The 12,748-nt window shown below is 35.0% G+C and overlaps 3 protein-coding genes and 1 pseudogene across 3 annotated transcripts in view; 3 read left to right on the top strand and 1 right to left on the bottom strand.

The window, feature by feature from the left end:
• LOC143634426 (uncharacterized) overlaps positions 1–12,748 on the top strand; it is a 248,188-nt gene that overhangs the window by 67,814 nt on the left and 167,626 nt on the right. The gene's annotated exons all lie outside the window — the stretch shown is intronic.
• On the top strand, positions 1,455–2,466 carry LOC143634423 (vesicle-associated membrane protein 721-like). The gene is made up of 2 exons (XM_077102509.1): positions 1,455–1,656; positions 1,869–2,466. The coding sequence occupies exons 1-2, from the start codon at positions 1,467–1,469 to the stop codon at positions 2,015–2,017; spliced, it is 339 nt and encodes a 112-aa protein (XP_076958624.1). The 5' UTR covers positions 1,455–1,466; the 3' UTR covers positions 2,018–2,466.
• On the top strand, positions 2,125–2,577 carry LOC143634458 (vesicle-associated membrane protein 722 pseudogene; annotated as a pseudogene).
• On the bottom strand, positions 3,132–5,361 carry LOC143634421 (pantoate--beta-alanine ligase-like). The gene is made up of 4 exons (XM_077102508.1): positions 4,680–5,361; positions 3,782–3,895; positions 3,544–3,675; positions 3,132–3,392 (listed from the first exon to the last, which is right to left on the bottom strand). The coding sequence occupies exons 1-4, from the start codon at positions 5,253–5,255 to the stop codon at positions 3,273–3,275; spliced, it is 942 nt and encodes a 313-aa protein (XP_076958623.1). The 5' UTR covers positions 5,256–5,361; the 3' UTR covers positions 3,132–3,272.

Below are 12,748 nucleotides of genomic sequence, written 5' to 3'. Positions count from 1 at the left end.
CATGATTGATTGAAAAATGCATAGAGTTATGCATATTACGTATGGACTAATATAGTCGGACTGAACGTGATACAATCAAGGAATATTTTGATAAGGAAGGAGATAAGTTAGATGTAATTAGCAACACTTTTATCAAAATTTTACTCTTAAAAGTTCATATAATCACAGTTTACAGTGATGATGTACACATCATCGAGGGAAACTGTAGAAGTTTTATAAGGAGAATTTCTGAAATACCTTGACATGATGTGATTATTACTCAACTTGCAGTTTAAAGATATATGTAATTATATGTTTATCAATCCATCAAAGTTATCTAGAAGATGTTGAGACATTTTACCATGGATATATATAATCCTTTGAGTATGTTAAATGTTGTCCAACATTGCCCACTATATCATTTCTTCTCATCGAATGAAATATTATTTGTTCGGAAGTACCATAATTAAATGTATATGTGCATTAACATGTCCTCTAGTTATACATTATTTTATTTTCTTTATTTACATTTATCAGCATTTGTCTAACAAAGAGACATCAGAACGGGTTAACACGTATATTTCAGGTATGAAAGGTATGTGTTATAACTTACTAACCCATTAAAACAAGTTTTGTTAGTCTTGTTGATGCAGAGAAACACAAAAGGATCATGGATACAATTGATATGTTTACCGGATGAAGCAATAGAAGTTTTCACGTGAAGATCATGCAACACTGTTTAACTTAAGTATCCGTATATCAAGGAACCAAGACGCACATGATTGACTACAAAAGTTTTGAGCAATTTTCGCAGAAGATTGATACTTACTGATTTAAAGGATATATAAATCAGGGGGAGACAATACGCGTTGCACTCTTTTTCCTTTAGCTATGGTTTTGTCCCACTGGGTTTTCCTAGCAAGGTTTTTAACGAGGCAGCATCTTCAAGCGTATGAAGTTGATAACCAAGGGGGAGTATTATAAATGTATATTATTGTGGTTATCAATACCTAATATAGATTAGGCTTCTTCTTCTTCAAGTTATAGTCTCCTATATATACATATTATTGTACCTCATTGTAACACACACCTTATTAATAAAATCTCTCTATTTCTCCTTACATGTCTTCTCTTATTCTTTTGCTATTAGGCTTGTTTCACAACACATTTTTATTTATTATAATAGTAGATTATTTGTCAGACTTGGTTTCAAGTTTGCAAACAAATGTTGTACCTTTCTAGATTGATGAAACTATGGTAAGTTTCTAGTTGGTAGACAACCTTAATTTGACTTGGAATATTTCATATGACATTACTTTATTTAATATTTTACTATTGTTACGTATAAGTCTGAAATTTTTAAATTGCTGATTGTCAACTAAACAATGCATGGCATTTGACACGCATCCTCCGATTTGGTGCATAATTAGCTAGGTATCGTCCACACGCAGCAGTGCTCGGTTTTCTAGTTGCCCAAGTCGGAAACTATGGGACAACAGTCGTTGATCTACAGTTTTGTAGCAAGAGGAACCCTGATTCTATCGGAACATACAGAGTTCACTGGTAACTTTACTGAAATCGCTTATCAATGTCTTCAGAAGCTTCCGGCCACGAATAACAAGTTCACGTACAACTGCGATGGTCACACGTTTAACTATCTTGTGGAAGATGGATTCAGTGAGTTTTTTTTTTATTTTTCTAATATGATTATGAGAATTAGGTTGTGATTTGAAGTGTTAGTCGATTCCGTTCTTAATATTTTGTTATGTTATATGCTGATTCTATACTTTTAGAAATTTTCGTAAACGAGGTTCAATCATGTAGAAATCTGTTTTGGCGAAATACATCTGTTTATAGTTTAATTAATATTATCTTCTCTATTTATGAAGCGTACTGTGTTGTTGCGGTTGAACCCATTGGCAGACAGGTTCCAATTGCTTTTCTTGAGCGCATCAAGGACGACTTCACCAAGAAATATGGTGGCGGGAAAACTGCAGCGGCTGCAGTTAACAGCCTCAACAAAGAATTTGGGTACTGAATATTAATAACGGTCGTCTTCTTTCGCATGTATTACCTATCAAGCTTTTAGTTCTTATGTAATCACAAAAAACCTATATTGTTATTACTCCCAAGCTAAAGGAACAGATGCAGTATTGTGTGGACCATCAAGAAGCTATCAATAAGCTTTCAAAGGTCAAGGCTCAGATTACAGAACTCAAATGGGTCATGACGGAAACCATTGATAAGGTAAGGTCTACATGAAATGCACAAATTAACTCGTTTTTCGAATAATGGGTCATGATTGACACCCTTGTTGTACTGTAGATTCTTGACCGTGAAGATATTCTGGTGGATAAAAACGTGGACCTTCGCTCTGTAGTAAGTGAATGCAAATGTTATTATGTATATTGTGATTGATGTTAAAGCTATAAATCCTTGTGTTTGCAGGCACAAGAGTTTATGGAGACTGCAGAACAGTTGAGGAGGAAAATGTGGTGGAAGAAAATGAAGATAACGCTGATGGTTCTTGGGATTATTATCGCCTTGATTCTCGTTATTGTTCTATCAGTATGCAAAGGCTTCAACTGTGGCAACTGAAGCACATTCACAAATTGAAAACACCTTGTCCTCTGTGGTGTTTGTATAGCTTGTACTTATATGGGCCCTTTGGTGTACATAACAGGAAAACAACGCATTTGATTGGTTTCTGGTTTTCTTTTTTGGCAAAATGCATAAAAAGTTATATAAATTGTCATTGTATGTAAATATACTTTCAAACATATGTTTTAATGTAATATACTTGTAATACAAAACTGTTTGATGCAAGGTACTTGTACGGTGTACCATGGTATCGGGCGTCTAGGTGATTTGGTCACACTGCACTGACTAAAAAAACCTGTTACCTGTTGTAGTTTGTAAAGTTACATTAAACTGGTATCAATATGTTGCATTCAAAAATGTGTTTGAAAAGTTTATTATACATCAAAGCAAATTGTATCATCTTGGTGCACATTTGTCCCTTCATTTTTTATATTAATAATCGACGCCTCGACAAGTAGTTAATAGTTTATTTGCTAGATATCCTGTGGTGGTGTAGTGATACTTTGAAACAAATGATCAAATAGTATGCATTGAGATGAAGATAATATCATTAATAGCCAGGAGATGTGTGGAATGGAAATATCATTTATTTTCTATTTCATTTCAAATGATATCACATATTTCTCTCACTTTACAATTGGAAAACCGAACCGAGGAAACCAAAACCCGAACCGACAATGTTCACAATCAAATTACAACACATCAATTTCCATGTTGTCAATCAACCTCACTTTCCCAAACCATGCGGCAACACACACCACAACTCCGTTCTTAATCTCTTCAACTGCTTCTAGACTTTCTTGATCCACAATCTGCAACAAACATAAATCCATGAGCTCAGCTAATTGTATGCAGTGTTTACAAAATAATAATTGCAGCACAAGTAAAAAAAATGTATTAAACAATATAACTGATAAATGAGAATGATTTAAGTTCACTTTGAATTTAAAATTGAAATCTCACCTCAACATAATCAATTTTTCCACCTGCTGCTTCTATACTTTCGATCACTGATCGCCTCAAACCCCCAACAATCTTTTCACCTTTATTAGCAGCCGATTTTGCTTCAAATAAAGCCCGGCTAATAGACAAAGCCTGCAATTTTTGGAAGAAAACAGCTTAGCTTTCATTTTAATTTTTGTTATGACACGGGGCCCACATAATCAACATATAAAACAATAAAAATGAATGGGGCCCAAACCTGATCCCTCTCTTGAGGTGAAAGATGCACGTTGCGGGAGCTCATCGCTAGACCATCCTCTTCTCGCGTCAACTCGGAACCAATCACTTTAACAGCAAAATCAAGATCTCGAACCTAAATGTACATTGTTCATTTAAAAATCATAATTTTATCATAAAAAGATTCTAGAACTAGGATGATAATCGTGTCCACCCCGAACCTAAATGTACATTGTTCATTTTAAATAATCCAACCCAAACCCATATTTTTTTCGCATAACCTTACCCCCACACGTAACACGAGCATGACCCGTTTGACTAATTTATCTAATGTCAAACGAGTTGATGGGTAATACTCAAGTTGTAATTAGGGGTGTAAACGAGCCATCCGCTCATGAGCTACTCGAGATCGGCTCGCAAAAATCTTGAACCGAGCGAGCTTAAACAGTTAAACGTGCTCGAGCTTGAGTCTAAGAACATATTTGCTAAATAAACGAGCCCAAGCCCGCTTGCAAAAAACTTTGACCGATCCTAGCTTAAACGAGCTCAAATCTAAAAACAAATTTGGTAATAACTGAGCCAGCTCGCGAGCCTAAATGTACGTAGGTACTCTTTATAGATATCGTTCCATATATATATATTTAAAAACTAAAATAGCATATATAATTATCATAACAATAACTAAATAATACATATAATGTTATATATAAATTAACTAGTAAACAAAAAACTAGCCTAGTCCGAGCCAAGCTCAACCTTAAAAATTCATTAACAAGCCAAACTCGAGCTTTAGAAATCTACTCGACCTTAAAACTAAAAAGCTACTTGGGCTCGGCTCGCTTTGTTTACATCCCTATTTAACCAAACAACAGAGAGGTGGGTTGACCTGTTTAACCCGTTGAATCAAAAAGACCACTGACCATTCGTTGAATAACCCGCCATTGCTGATAATCCTTCTTACCAAAAACCGCAACATCTGGCTCAACAATATTAAGCAACTTCGCCACCACAGTAGCCACCCCTCTAAAAAACACCGGCCTACTCTTCCCACATAATCCCTTCTCCAAACCCTCAACCCGGACCCACGTCTCGTGCCTTGTTTCACCCTCCAAACACGACACCGTTTCACCTCTATTATTATTATTATTATTATTAATATTAATATCCTCTGTTGTTGTTGTATTTACACCATAATCGTATAAATCGTGTGGGTTAAAAACAACATCAACGCCACCGATGGATTTGAGTTTCTGAATGTCGCCGTGGAAGTCGGTAGGGTAGGTTGAGAGGTCTTCGGTGACGGCGAACTGGCCTGGGTTGACGTAGATTGAAACGACGACGTGGTGGGTGTGTTTTTGAGCTTGGGTGATGAGGGAGAGGTGGCCGTGGTGGAGGTAGCCCATGGTTGGGACCAGTCCGATTGTTTTGCCTTGGGATCGGATTGACCGGGACCAGGCTCGCATTTCGTCTTTGGTTTTGATGATTTTGGGTTCCATTTTTGGTGGAAATTGATATTGAAATTTTGCAGGTGAAGATGATGGTGAGAATTTGGATTGGGTGGTGTTCTGAAAGGCTGCGTGATAGTTGTGATGTAATGGATAGGAGTTCGGTTTTTAAAACAAAGCGGTGAGAGTTTAAGTTAAGGATCTAGGTAGTAAAATTCTACTCTACTTTTCACCAAAACTTATTTTTTTGTCCCCATGTAATTTTCTTTTTTTATTGTTAATTTTAATTAATTAGTATAATTTCAAATCTGTTAATTCTCTCTCTTTCTTCAATCTCAATTGCTTTGATAAATATCCTCTAACCCTAATGATTTCATAACGACGCGGCCGCTGATCTTTAATCATGCATTCGTCATCAATAAATCAGGTTTTTTTTGAACGGCCAACTAAGTAACGCCGGGTACTCCGTACGCGGCCCCCATTGGCTAAAGGTAGCCCGAGCCGGCCACTAGTACGGACGGACGGAGCTCTAGCGGTTCACCTATTGAGGAATTCACCGGATAAAACCCGACCCCCACGCCCGCCAAACGGCACGACAGCGAGGAGCCGGTAAAACCGGGTGAGATCAGGACTCGAACCCTGGCAAGCTAGGGTCATCCTCATATCTCCCATATAAATTGGTGATAGTGAGGTTTGAACCCCCTATCTCTCACTTATAATCATCTACATATTCAGTTGTCTTCAACATTAGAAGAAATGGGTTATTTTTAAAACCCAAATATTTTGTTATATTTCATCTGTTATTGGGTTTTCAGATATGTCGTTCCTCCTTCAATTCGGATTTCTAGGAATCTCCTTCATTTCTAATTGTTCTACAATCATCAATCTACTTCATCTGTGTTTCATCTGGTTAGGTTTTGTTAGATTATTTTTTATTTTTGATTGTTTCTTGCTCTATGTGCTGAATTGGGTTGACCTGAACAATTCATGATCGTTCTAAATTCATCTTCTATGTTTTTGTTGTCTGTTGCACTGTTCGATTGTGGAGCAATATCACTTATCAATACTTTGTGTCTCCGTCAATTTTAGTATTCAAAGGTAGAGGTGGACAACAAAACCGGTTCCTGGAACCGGTTCGGTGGAACCGAACCGGTTCCTACCCGTTTTTCGTAGGAACCGGTTTGGTTCCGTTTCAACCCGACGATCCGGGACCGGTTTGACATTTTTGGAGGTGGACCGGGTAGGAACCGGAACCGGTTCTGGAACCGGTTCGACCGGAACCGGTTCGGAACCGGTTCTAGCCGTTGGAGTAGTTCTAGCCGTTGGGAAACGGTTTTATGGCCGTTTTTTGACCGTTGGGGTCAAAAATGGCCGTTTTTTGGCTCCCCAAACACCCCACTACTAGTATAAATAGGTATTTGGTGTAATGGGTTCATCACAACACTCAAAACGCAAACCCGAACGCAAAAAAATACAAAAAAACGCTATTACAACGTTCTGAGTTCTCTAATCTCTTGTTTTCTCTTCTTTTATATTCATATTTGTTGTTATGGCTGCCTCACAATCATCGGTTGGTCAAGGTTCCACCGCCGGACCAAGTTTCGTTCGTATTGTACCTCATAATCGTAATCAAGAGATTTGGTGCAATTGGGATTTGGTTGAATTGAGTGACCATTCATTGAAGGCTCGGTGCAAGTTTTGTGGGATTTATTTAAACCTACTTTCGAATTCAAATTTGAAGAAACACATCGAAAGACCGTATTGCAAGGCGTTGAAACAGAACGTCGAGTCGCAACAAACGCAAATGGATAGTGAAGGCGGAATATTTACATACCAAATTGATCGAGTTCAAGATCGTATAGCGAAGTTTATGATTCAAGAAGCTTTGCCGTTTAGCCACTTCGACAACCATCGCTTAACCCCATGATTCGAGATACGCTTCAACCACAATACACTCACGTAAGTCGTCATACTCTTAAACGTTATTGTTTAAAATTGTGGAAGAAGGCCAAAGAGGTACTAATTGCATATTTTGAAAATATAAATACGGGAATAAACTTAACTAGTGATGTTTGGTCGGCTCCACATGGTCTACCTGAATCTTATCTTTGTGTCACCGCTCATTGGGTAGACCCGTCATCGTGGGAAATGATGAAACGCACCATTGCTTTCGAACTCTTTGAGTATCCACATACGGGAGATAATTTGTTTGAAATTTTAGATTATGTTATAAAAACTTATAAACTAGAAAATAAAATATTTTCAATTGCATTTGATAACGCGTCGAATAATACATCGGCGGTTGATAAATTAAAATTAAAATATACGCCGATTTGCAATGGTGTATTTTTTCACTCAAGGTGTGTTGCACATATCATTAATTTAATCGTGCAAGACGGACTTGCTTCGGATGAGGTTACATCGGTTATAAACGATTTTAGAGTAATGCTACATGAAGTTTTTAAGAAAAGTAAAAAAAGACAAATGGATTATAGAAAATTTTGTAAAGATACGGGAAGAAAAGCTTTGGGAGCTAATTGGGATGTACCTCATCGATGGAATTCCACTTGCATAATGTTTCAAAGTGCTTTGAAACAAAGAGAAACTTTACAAATGTTTCATTCTAGTCTTGCCGAGAATGATTTAGCAATCCCCTTTTCAAATGAGAAATGGGAAATTATCAATGACTTATCGACTTTTCTTGAAGTTTTTAAAACATCAACTACGAAACTATCGGGAACGTATTATCCGACAAGTCCCTTGGTTCTTTCGGAGTTATTTTTAATCGTTAACAATCTTAAAGAATTTGAAAATAAAAGTCCAATGTTTTCAAACATCATATTACCAATGAAGTTTAAATTAAAAAAATACTTTCTTGAATTGCCACCGATTTTTACTTGCGCCGCCGCTTTAAACCCAATGTTAAATGTTACGGGGGTTGAATGTGTGATAGACGAAATTTTTTCAGCCTTAGATATGCATGAAGTTGACCCAAACTTTTCAACAGAGGCACAAAATGATTTTAACTTGAATTTTATATTTATGTATGACTTTTATATAAATAAATATGGGTCAAACATACACATGCCTACGCCGGGGGGGTCTTCATCAAGTTCAAGTGCTACTAGAGTACGAGACCCCATGATTAGCCTTATGAACACCGTTCGCAACGTAACGGCTAAAAAACAAAGGGGTAACACCCCTTCAAGCGAACTAGGAAGGTATAGTGCATATGATTTCTCTACCGGTTTATCCGAAGAGGAATATGGCACTTTTGATGTTTTGGCTTGGTGGAAGGTAAAGGAAACCGAGTTTCCGATTCTTGCCACCATGGCCCGTGATTTACTAACCGCCCAAGCTTCTACGGTAGCTTCGGAATCTGCCTTTTCTCTTAGTGGCAGGGTAATATCGGTGAGAAGAACAAGACTGAATTCGGAGTCGGTGGAGATGTGCATTTGCTTGAAGGATCACTTGGACTCAATCGATCGTGTTCAACACGTAACCACTCTGGAAGACGAAACACCACTTGATGTTCGAGTGCACGACGAACAAGAAGGCGTTTCTACAAGTAATTCTGATGAATAAGTCGCCACTCAATAATTACGACGAACAAGAAGGCTTTTCTAGAAATAATATGTCACAACTTTATATTTATAAGTTTAATGTTTTGTTATTTTGTTTTTGAATATTTTAAAACATGTAACCTTTTTTTTTGAACTTCTTAAAGTAAATAAAATGAATTTTATGTTAATTGTTTTTTTTATTTAACATGTTATACAAATACGAATCGTATAACACCGCTCTTGATTATAATTCAGCATTTGACTTGCGTAAGCCAAAAGACTATAATACATAGCAAACTCAACAAATGTAACACGATACAGATTTAAGTTCACCATTACACGATACACGATACAGACTAATCAATTCAAACACGCTGACACTCATAGCATTAAGTTCAATATGTTGTTTACCATTGCTCTGTGGGTGAACAACAAAAGTAGCATGAGCCTCTTCAGAAATCAGAAGAACACAAATCATCACCTGCACAAGCAGCGGAAACGAAAAACGAAAAAAAAATAATATTTTACACTGTAACCGGTTGGAACCGGTTACAGTGTAAGAACCGGTTTAGGAACCGGTCAGAACCGGTTCCACCGGTTCCGGGTCCGAGGGTTGGGGAACCGGTTCGGTTCCCTAACCGGTTCGACCATGGAACCGGTTTAAATTGTGATGTTGACTAATGGAACCGGTTCTGAACCGGTTCCGGTTCCTTTGACCTACCCGATTTGATCACCTATATTCAAAGGTATGTTATGTTCCAACTCTAAATTAGTTTTCTTGATTGAGTAATTTTATTAGGTTACCTGAAATTTATTGTTTGATGATATTCGATTTGGTAAACTGTTTGTTTGGTAAGGCTCGATTGGGTGTTTGATGAATGAACTATTTGGAGATGAACCATCTAAAAATTATAGTTGAGAATAAAATTTATCTTTCAGAATCTGAGATGGACCATCTAAAAATTATCTTTGGAAATGAACCATTAGAAAAGTGTTCTTATGATATGAAAGCTAACAAGTTGAGAATTTTGCTATTTTGTTATCTTCGATTTTTTGCTGGGAAAGATACATATATGCCTCTATTGATATACTAGGGGTGTTCATCGGTTCAGGTTATTCCGTTTGGGTTTGTTTTCGTTGTACTGAGACGATATCGTTGTAGATTTTTTAGTAGAAGTTAGAAATAAAAATGAAGCTGTGATTACAACATTGGAATGAATTACTCATGTAGTCTGTGTTCTTCAGAATGTGAGAATATTGAGGCGGTTTTGATGATTGTTGTGAATTTAATTTCAAAATAAAGGTTGTCCTCAAAAGATTTTAAAGACTAGTAAGCATGTATTCATGATACTTGATTGTTGTCGGTGTATTAACTAAGAAAGTTTCATACTTGACCTTCTGCTAACATTATTAACCTCATTTCATGTTGCCAAGTTGCATTTCAAAAACATGTAACTGTTTTATATTGAAATCTTTTGTGGCTAGGATTGTAGCATGGTTTACTGGATATTTACTTCTCAGGTTAGTTATTTTTTAATTTTATTTTTTTTTCCTTTTGATGATTTTGGCAACTTTTTTTTAAATTGGCCCGTTTTGATCCAAACCTATTTTGATCAAATCAATATTTTTTTTAACACATATTGGATTTCCAAGGTCCTTTTTGTAGTAAAACTTAAGTTGTTATGCCATTGTATTAATGCTATTATAGTGTTGTAGATTTTTTTACTAAAATGTAGATTTTTTAACAAATTGATTTCATATGCATTATTTACAACGATATACATTGTGGATTGTGGGCGAATAATGATTTGTTTCTCTTCAGGTCAGAATTGAGGCCTTAAGTGGGTGTGGTTTGTATTGAAGAAAAGATCTTGAATCCATAGGTTCTGTGTGCCAAATAATATAACTTCCTTCCACTTATTTTTCGTGGATCTACCAAGTATTACTCAGTTTTCATCTTATTAACTTTAAATTATTATTGTAACACATGAAAGTTAACAGCTTAAATGGAATGCTATTTTTTAACACTTTAGAATATATTTGTTGATTACATAATTCAACCTGTGTGTGATATCGCTTTGCCAATTTTATTTTATTTATTTCTTTATTTATTTTGGTTAAAGGAGAGCACTCCACTTTGTCAGTTATCGAACACAGAAAAGTGTATGATCTTGGTGGGTCAGAAATCTATACAAAGCTTCAAAGGTGTTAATATGGTTATGGAAGCTGTAGAGTGATCATTGTTTATAAATGAGATTTTAGAACAGATTTTCGAAGAAACTGCATGCCGAAGGAGAAACTTATTATGGCTAGCATTCCCCACCAAATGATATGAAAACATAGACTTAAGGGAAGCTTTCAATTTTCCAGTTACTTATGAATATTTCCGTTTAAATCATATTTAGAAGATTGAAATCCTAATCATCACCATAAGACAGGGAAATAAAGGTTTCATGAAAACTTAGCCTTACAAAAAAAAGTAGATATGAAATTATTATATCGATCATTCTTTTATGTCATTATAAAAATCTAACAATTTCAATAACCAAAGACTATTCATTCATGTTTTTATTGGTGGTTCTTTATTTCATACTCACAATTTATAATTTTTGTTGAAATTTATGTTTTTAACATGTATTACTGAATGCTTTGACAACAAAACCTCTAATTTGTGCCTTTTATGTATTAATATGTATTTGAATTGTCACTTACACTTTCTTATAGATGTTAAACAAGCATGATAATAAATACATGCATACTCACCAAGAATTTCTTAATTTAAAATGTGCCTAAAAGAAGAGATATCGATGAATTTGGGTATAGATAGAAAAAGAATCACTTATATTTTGACTTAATATAAATTTGGCTTTTCAATATTAATTTAATGAAGATACAAAGTATAGCGTATGTGATAATCCCAAATACTTGTAAACTGTTTTCGGATGTTATAGATGACATTAATAGCATGCGGTCAATTTAACGACAACTTTTTTCCTTCACTTTATCAAATGCTTTTTATTCATATATTATAGCCTTTAATTATGTATTATTCGATCCTGTTATTTGATGGTGTTCTTTTGTCAATATACGATAAGCATAATTGATGGTGTTAAGTTAAAAGTTTTTGTACCTAGCCTCGTGTAGTACACGGGTTATAACCTAGTTATTTACCAGTTTAGTCTGAACCTAAATCACTTACTCTTATAATTTTTCATCATTACCCCGTGTATATAAAATTAAATTTTAGGGACATGAATCAAACTTAAATTACATTAAGCTCCAAGTCTCTCTCATAACACTTCATTACAAGCTTATTGGTTGACTAGTTTGAGGCCCGTGTATTACCCGGATAATTGTGGAAAATTTTGTACATTAAGTGAAATATAATTAACAAAATGATCATATATTTTATACAGTTACAATTTACATTAAAATTACAGAAATTACATAAATAAGATTACACAAATATGTTACAAATAAGTAAAACAGTTCTTGTACACTACATTTATGATTGTATTGGTTGGTACTCACAAATCAAATCTTTAGTACATGCATGCTTATAACTCTTGATAAGGTAACATACAAGCATGTTTATAACTCTTGATATAGCCACGTATAATTGTCCGTGTGATAAATAAGATTCTTTAAATACATACCAACCTAAGATAAATGATAATATATCCATGAAACTAACAAAAAAAATATTCTTACAAATAAAATATCATGCTTGTTAATCAATTAATATATATAATGTCATTTAAGATCATGTACTTATGTTTATCCAAAACATGATTATCCAAAAAAACCAGATTACCTTAACTTTGATGATATAGTCATTCTTATAATTTTTAGAATTTGAAATTGATTGGTCATGATAAATTGGGTGTCATTAATATTATGTGTATGACAAATATTTACTTGATTTTATATTTTACAATTAACAATTGTATAATCAAGCAACATATAAAATCGGAAATTAAA

The sequence above is a fragment of the Bidens hawaiensis genome, unplaced genomic scaffold (assembly GCF_021521415.1).
Source record: "Bidens hawaiensis isolate Kalapana, Puna unplaced genomic scaffold, B.hawaiensis_p1.1 tig00007049_1, whole genome shotgun sequence".
NCBI classification, from domain to species: domain Eukaryota; kingdom Viridiplantae; phylum Streptophyta; class Magnoliopsida; order Asterales; family Asteraceae; genus Bidens; species Bidens hawaiensis.
Note: the sequence above shows the minus strand (reverse complement) of the source record. Positions and strands in the feature narration are given on the sequence as shown.